The sequence below is a fragment of the Misgurnus anguillicaudatus genome, chromosome 7 (genome assembly GCF_027580225.2).
Source record: "Misgurnus anguillicaudatus chromosome 7, ASM2758022v2, whole genome shotgun sequence".
In the NCBI taxonomy this organism is placed as follows: Eukaryota; Metazoa; Chordata; class Actinopteri; order Cypriniformes; family Cobitidae; genus Misgurnus; species Misgurnus anguillicaudatus.
In genome coordinates, this window is record NC_073343.2 from 9,405,701 (window position 1) to 9,413,846 (window position 8,146).

Here is an 8,146-nt window from a genome sequence, read left to right on the forward strand (position 1 = left end):
TTCCTGCTGTCGCAGCTTCAGGCAACAACATGGGGATGAGATGGAGACAGCCAGGGAAAGAAAGAAAAAGGAAATAGAAAGGACATAAAAACTAGAGAGAAGTCATAGCAGACAAGTGCATGGTCGAAAGGGACATACATAGGAACATTTTGTCATCTACTTAAAAGTAAATTTGTTATCTATAAGTCCATACCTTTTATTCTAGTCTACGTAGCCTACCTTTAATATCCTACCTAGTGCACATGGTAGAAAAACTGTTTGAAGGATGTTGGCTGCTGCACTGGTAACTTATATGTATGCACCTGCTTTGAACTACCCCAGTGCTGACTTGAGAGCTAAATTGCAATATCAAAAATAATGATCATGTCTTTCTTTCCATAAGTCTTTGATTTTAGGGCACAGACCTGACCAGTGATAAACCCTGACAGACTTCCTATATCCTCCTATCTCAGAGCATACTGATGCTCAGTGTTTCAGCAATGCCCTTTCCAAACTACTGTGACTATACCGAAATTGATACTCTTCGATAATTTCTCTCTCTTTCTCTCTCACAGTGGCTATCAGCTGTAGCAGGTCTAAGCAAAATCCTCAAGAAGGTCTGCAGTTATTGTCTTCGGCTCGACTCAGTCTGAAGAGTCTGGTCACCAAAGCTAAAGTGAGTTAGATTCACATTCTTCAAATTTGCAAAGATTAATCAAAAACAAAAGGCTTTATCTGGATTTTAAATTTTAAAATGATTATATAGGGTTAAACGGACACTCCACTTTTTTTGAAAATATGCTCATTTTCCAGCTCCCTAGGGTTGAATGTTTGATTCTTGCCGTTTTGGAATCCATTCAGGCGATCTCCGGGTCTGGCGGTACCACTTTTAGCATAACTTAGCATAATCCATTGAATTTGATTAGACCATTAGCATTACGCTAAAAAAACAAAGAGTTCGATATTTTTCCTATTTAAAACTTGACTCTTCTGTAGTTAGTCTTTTGTAGTTATAGTTCTGTAGTTTTTGTACTAAGAAAGACGGAAAATTAAAAGTTGCGATTTTTTTACCCTCAAATTGGCGTAATAATCAATGACTTTGCTACTGTAAAATGGCTGCAGCAGGCGTAATGATATTATGCACTGCACTGTAAAAAACAACCTATAGAATTTACTCAAAAAAATTGTTGTAACAATTTGCACTCACTTTGTTTGAGTAAATTATATCCTGTATATTTGATTAAAGAGTACCTAAATTTAATTACTATGATAAACTAAAAAAAATTAGGTAAGGTCTACCTATTTTTTTCATAACTAATTACTTATAAAAAAATGAATAGCATTAACCCTATTGGTATTAAGGCACAGATCTATTAAATTATTATTAATAATGATAAGCCATTAAGAAACATTACATATTACTTATTCAGAGAGGGTTGAATAAGAAAATAGTCATACACAAGATTGCATAAATTGCTTGCTTTATTGACCAAATAACATTCTGTAAACATTTAAAACTAATTATTGGAAGTACAAAATAACCCCAATACATTTCAAGTGAAATACAACATATCATAGTTTTACATAAAGCTTCTTGAACATATTATTTCATAAAAAAAAATAAACCCAAGTCTTCACGAGATGTTAAAAAAAACATTAAAGCAAGATTCCTAATTACTGTTCTTCACGGTATCATTAGAAAATAAAAGAAGACAATAATATGAGAGGAAAAACTGATCTCATTTACCTCAGTAGACTAGCATGCTATATCGATACAAACAAACATTTCAACTTCATTTAAAACTTAAGTGCAAAAATACAACTTCATATTATGCTATAACTCACAGTACACGTGCATAAAACATTGAACACTAACAAGAAGTACTTACATTCAATTTTAAGTGATTCAACTTCATATACAAGTCACATATATAACATATGAACTCCGAAATACTGTTTTGAACAGATATTAAAAAGCGAAAGGCTTATATAATAATAATAATAATAAAATGGCTTCATAAATGGATCCCTTCTTAAACAAAACTCAATATATTAACAGATAAATGCAAGAAAACTTTTACAGCAATTATCTAGCATCACCAGCTTTACCGTTGGTTGTTTGTTTGTCTGCTCGATGCCCTCCCGTCTGTATCGTACATCAACCGTCCGCTGCTCTCTCTCGTCACGTGGCTTGCTCAAGTTCAACCACACATATTGAGCAGCTCCGCTGTTCACGAGATTCAGACATGTAAATAATAATAATGGAAGTTAATATTTTAATCATAAATATGGATTTTTATTCGTATTCGCAGGTGCAAGAACTGGGCGATGTTTCATTCAAAGCTAACCTGACTGACATATTCTAACCTATCAATCTGTCAACAACAGAGACAGAGAAGCACGCAAATGACTAAACTTCTGGTAGATTTTACAGTTAACCAACTTAACATTTCCATTCATGATGATATCAACAAGTTAAATAAAAACTTACCTGTCAACAAACCGCAGTTCTCCCGCCGATATGATATGAAAAATGGTGACTCAAGTCCGGCCTGGATGTTGATTTATGCGCACTTTGCGGTGCTAAGGCCAATATTTTGGGGTATATGTTACTTTTTTTTTTAGTATTGCAGTTATTACTGTTAAAAATTGGATAGTGAAGGTAGAATATACCCATTATTTTTCATTTTACTTGCTAGCTTATATACTTAATTAAATTATAACTAATTTTCATGGGTTAAATTGAACACCCTCCAGAGTAATTTTTTACAGTGTGCCCGAAAATAGTCCCCTGCTATTGAAAGTAACCAGGGGACTATTTTCGGGCAGTGCATAATATCACTACGCTATGCAGCCATGTTACATCAGCTAAGTCACTGATTATTACGCCAGAATGAGAGTGTAGTCCTAGCCAAATCTGCCTTGAAAATCGCAACTTTTAATTTTGCGTCGGTCTTAGTACACAATGTAACTACAGAAGAGTTTTAAATAGGAAAAACATCAAAACGCTTTAGTTATTTTTGGCTCGATGCTAGTGGTCTAGTCGGATTCAGTGGGTTGTGCTAAGCTATGCTAAAAGTGCTAGCACCAGACCCAGAAATCAGCTGAATGGATTCCAAAACGGTAAGAATCAAATGTTTAACTCAAGGGGAGCTGGAAAATGAGCATATTTTCAAAAAAAGTGTAATGTCTCTAACATGTTTAGACCCCATTTGTTTTTCTAAACCTGAAACAGGGTATTTAAAAACGGCACAGGGGACTAAACATGAACCTCAGAGTTGGTTGTATAGTGAACTGTGGTCACTGTATGGCAGGTGGTTTAAGAGGAGTGGTTTAAATAAAGAGGGATTGGCGATGCCGTCCAAAAAGAAAGTCATTTAGGAGGGGTGGAAAATGTTATTGCAATTTGATGAAAGATAAAATCCACAGATGAATCACTCAAAGTAAAACTATAAATGTGTATAGAAACGAAATAAGGTTATTTTTTATGTTCACCTTAAATGTATTGCCATTATAAGTGATTTGTTTTGAGTTAAGGTTTTATAGTGATTCCTGTTTAGCTGCAGACTTATTTGCTTTTCTTTGTTTTTTTACTTTACAGCAACTCTACACTGATGTTGCCACAGGGGAACTTCAAGATGATGTCACAGGTGACATCACAGAGCTTGAGCAGCTCATCACAGAGCTGCAGGACCTGAGTGCACAGCTCCGTAGCCCATGAGCAACCTGCATACTACATTTATCCAGCCTTCGATTGGTTAATTGGCAGCCTTTGTTTAGTTAATCAGTATTTTAACATCATGTTTTACACAAGAACTCATCTGGAGAACTTTTAATCGCTTCTGTTAAAAGTCAATCGTCAGCTGGTAGAAAACAGAAAGGAAAGTCTTGGGAAGTGAGATCAACATAAACTGACATTGGATCAGTTGTCTTAATGCAAATCCGAAGTTCCTTGATCACATGATCTGTGTGAATCCCTAAGGCTGGCATTGAATTGCCTATGCCTTATGTATAACAGTGCCTCTATCCAATTTAATAATAAATACTCATATCTTTCTTATATAATTGCCTTTGTGCTTGTTTTTGTGCACTTGATCTGTTAATATTGAAGGATTAACAGTGACACAGTTAAACACACTCAGAAAAGCTTAAAGGTGCAGTGTGTACATTTTAGCAGCATCTAGTGGTGAGGTTGCAAATTGCAAACAAGGGCTCACTCCACTGTTCACCCCTTGCTTTTAAAACACATAGAGAAGCTACGGTAGCTACCACCGGACAAACATGTCATCGTCGGAGACAACTAAGTAAAAAAATGTCCGTTAAGGGCTTCTCTAGAAAAATGGCGACTTCCATGTAAGGGGACCCTCTTTGTATTTAGATAAAAAGGTCTCGTTCTAAGGTAATAAACACATAACGGTTCATTATGAAAGGTCTTTGTACACCCCTGATAATATAGTTTTTGTATATTATTTTGCATTTCTGTCAAGAGATCCTTCTTAAAATCACACACTGCACCTTTAAGATGCAAGACAACTGAGATCATGCGATTTCCAGGTCAGATTATATTAGATGTTCTGTGTATTACTAATGTCTGGGGGGGCCCTGCTAAGTGACTGTTGCATTGACAGATGCTCACATTTCTTTGCTGTTTACCTCCAGATGTGTTGTCTTGTGTTTACACGAAATGTAAATGCTGAAGGTAGTTCATTAATTCAGTATGTTTCGTTTTTGCACACTGTGCTTAACCCAAGGTTAATGTCTTTGTTGCTACAATATGGCTACTTTTAACATAAGACTAATGTTATTAACCTCAAAAATCATTACCACTACTACAGGCCTTGCGTATAAATGAAGGGTTTAAGCAACTGTGATTTAGCTTTTGTCAGGCAGAGTGCAGACACTGTTCAATCCATGCTGACAGTCAGATAAAGAGTACAAATGCTGTGTGATATTACTTTTCAGCTCAGTGCTTATGTCACTGTTATGAAGATTTGCAGAGGTGGGGTGCTTTACCTTAGAGTATGCCCACCCCAGGGTTATACAATACAGATGAAATGCTTATACAATATATGAAGAGTTCAGATGCGAAAGCCACTAAACGTCAACTCCATCAAAAATGAGATCATGATTGTAATTTAATAATTTCCACACATACTATTATGTCATTAAATACTTTCACATTAAATCTGCTTAATCTTGCCTTCAGACCATTCAGAAATACCATTTTTAGTCAGAATCCATTAAAGCTCACATAACACACACAAAACATTATCCCACTATCTCTGGATAACTTGTGATTCAATACATGTTCGTGTTGTTTACATTATATGCATTCACGTGCCAATGCCAACACAACGCAGACATTCAATGCAGTTTTACTTACCGCCTGCGACTCATGCCCGGTTGGGACCATTTTTCAACGAAATCCAGCGCTAAACACACACAGGCACGACTCCACTGCTACCCCGGATAAACAAACTATATATTGTTTTCATAAGATTAAGTTATTTGCTTAAATTTCCCTCACAAACAAAAACACACATCTTTGATGATGTTGATTTTGTGTCAGCTCTTGGATGGTGCGTGGATTTGCTATTCCAGTTAAAGTGACCATATAAGGACTTCCACTGTACTTCCTGCCATGAAATTGCCTATAAAACAAATAAACCAAGATTGTTACGTATGAATCTTTCATGTTTGAAAAAAAACTTTTAGAAATTTGTACAAACCCTGGCAAAGGCATACAGAAAAGAAATATAAACGTCCAACTGCTTTTTTGACAATTAAAAGATTCCTCATCCTAAACATGGGCAGTGTTAGTAAGTTAGAATGCATAAAAAAGCTTTAGGACCCCCCCTTAGAGGGATAGTTCGCCCAAAAATGAGAAGAATGTCATGACTCACCCTCGTGTCGTTCCAAACTCGTAAGAACTCGATCTTCGGAACACAGTTTAAGATGTTTTATATTTAGTCCGAGAGCTTGTTGACCCTTCATTGAAAATCTAAGTACGGTATACTGTCCATGTCCAGAAAGGTAATAAAAACATCATCAAAGTAGTCCATGTGACATCAGTGGGTCAGTTAGAATGTGTTGAAGCATCGAAAATACATAAATTACAAAAATTACGACTTTATTCAACATTGTCTTCTTTTCCATGTCTGTTGTGAAGTGCATGACAAGACTTAAGTCACGTAACTGCAGTGACGCGGATGACGTGTTATCTGGTGCGCCCCAGCTTTTTTTGTGCCCCCGGTTTCGTTTACAGTCTGAGGGAGACGCACGTTGTAAGTTTGAAAAAAACTACTTTGTAAACATGTCTGAGGATAACACGTCAGCCGCGTGACTTTAGTCTCGCGCATGCGCTTCACGGAAGAGAAGACAATGTTGACTAAAGTCATAATTTTTTTTATTTTTGGAACAAAATGTATTTTCTTCAACACATTCTATCTGACCCACTGATGTCACACGGACTACTTTGATGTCCTTTCTGGACATGGACAGTATACCATACGTAGATTTTCAATGAAGGGTCAACAACCTCTCGGACAAAATATAAAACATCTTAAGCTGTGTTCCGAAGATGAACGGAGGTCTTACGAGTTTGGAATGACACGAGGGCAGTGCTGTAAGTTGGCCGGTACGCGCCGGTACTCTGTACCGCCACTTCCAAATATAGCTCTTGAGCGTACCACCACCTCTCTGTGCGCCCAGAATGTGATTTTAGCGTACCGGAACACTCTTTGCACATCTGTTTAAATCAGAGGTTTAATTTAATCATTTGGCTGCGCTGCCTCTTTTCAGAGCACCCTTCACAATGCACCCTTCCTAATTCGTCCCACCGAGAGCAGAGACTACATTACCCATACACCCTTGAGTTTTACAAGTTAAAAGGGCATGCGCCGCTTTTGCTGCTGTCAGTGTCAACAACTCAACGTGGTCTGGAGAGGTGTGTGTTTGTGTGTGAAATGCGAACCATAGCTGCTCGGTTACAATGAAAATACTATGAACACTTAAAAACAATTATATTTTCATTTTTGGGTGAACTATCCCTTTAAGAGTGAAAAAAAAATCTTATTAACAAGAAATCATGCCAGGCGAACTTTTGCATACTATTTAAAGGGGACATTTCAAGACTTTTTAAAGATGTCAAAAAATCATTGGTGTCCCCAAAGTACCTATGTGAAGTTCTAGCTCAAAATACCATACAGATAATTTATGATGTTAAAATTGCCACTTTGTAGGTTTGAGCAAAATTTTTTGCAGTTTTTGGGTGTCCTTTTAAATGGAAATGAGCTGATCTCTGCACTAAATGGCAATGCTGTGGTTGGATACTGCAGATTAAGGGGTAATATCCCCTTCTGACATCACAAGGGGAGCCACATTCCAATTACCTATTTTTTTTACATGCTTGTAGAGAATGGTTTACCAAAACTAAGTTACTGAGTTGATCTTTTTCACATTTTCTAGGTTAATAAAAGCACTGGGGACCCAATTACAGCACTTACACATGAAAAAAAGACATGTCTCCTTTAATACTCAACATAATTAATAGGCTACATCTGACTTTTAATGATCACCTCACAAATTGCCTTTCATATTTACTGCACATTAACTGCAGTTAAATTTATATATACAAAGACATTTATATTTAACCCTCGTATTTCTTTGGAAATATAATTTTACTTCTCCATCTCTCTCTCAGCCCTCTACACTCTCAGAAACAACATGTAGTACAAAAGCTGTCACTGCATGGTGCCCTTTAAAGGAAGGTACCTATATACTTTTGGGTTACCAATATATGCACCCTTTAGGTACAAAGTTGTACCTTTTCAAAGTGTGCCATCCCAATGACAGCTTTTGTACTGTTTCCACTGTAGAGTGTGTGTTCTCTGAGAAATTACATCTAGCCAGTATGTTTCACTGAATGGTTTTGTGCATTAGAGAATGTCTGTTAGTAATTAACTTTCATTGTAAGAGACTTTTTGACCGTTTCGAAAGTTTGGTTATTCATTGTTTGGTTGGTTTACACAGAATTGGTGCAAGATCACTGCATGTCACAGAGAACCTACAGGAAAGCTGGAGGCTAAACATGAGGCTGACACAAAACAAACATCCTCTGTCTGTCTCCTAGGAACTTAGAACCATGAGATTTCCAGACACAATGTGA

At 36.7% G+C, this 8,146-nt stretch overlaps 1 protein-coding gene across 1 annotated transcript in view; it reads left to right on the top strand.

The window, feature by feature from the left end:
* Nucleotides 1-4,044, top strand: part of ttc27 (tetratricopeptide repeat domain 27) — a 158,170-nt gene extending 154,126 nt beyond the window's left edge. The window contains exons 19-20 of the mRNA XM_055171491.2: nt 555-655; nt 3,581-4,044. Of these exons, the coding sequence (XP_055027466.2) occupies nt 555-655; nt 3,581-3,700 (221 nt within the window). The 3' untranslated portion in view covers nt 3,701-4,044. The remainder of the gene's footprint in view (nt 1-554; nt 656-3,580) is intronic.
* The last annotated feature ends 4,102 nt before the right edge of the window (nt 4,045-8,146 follow it).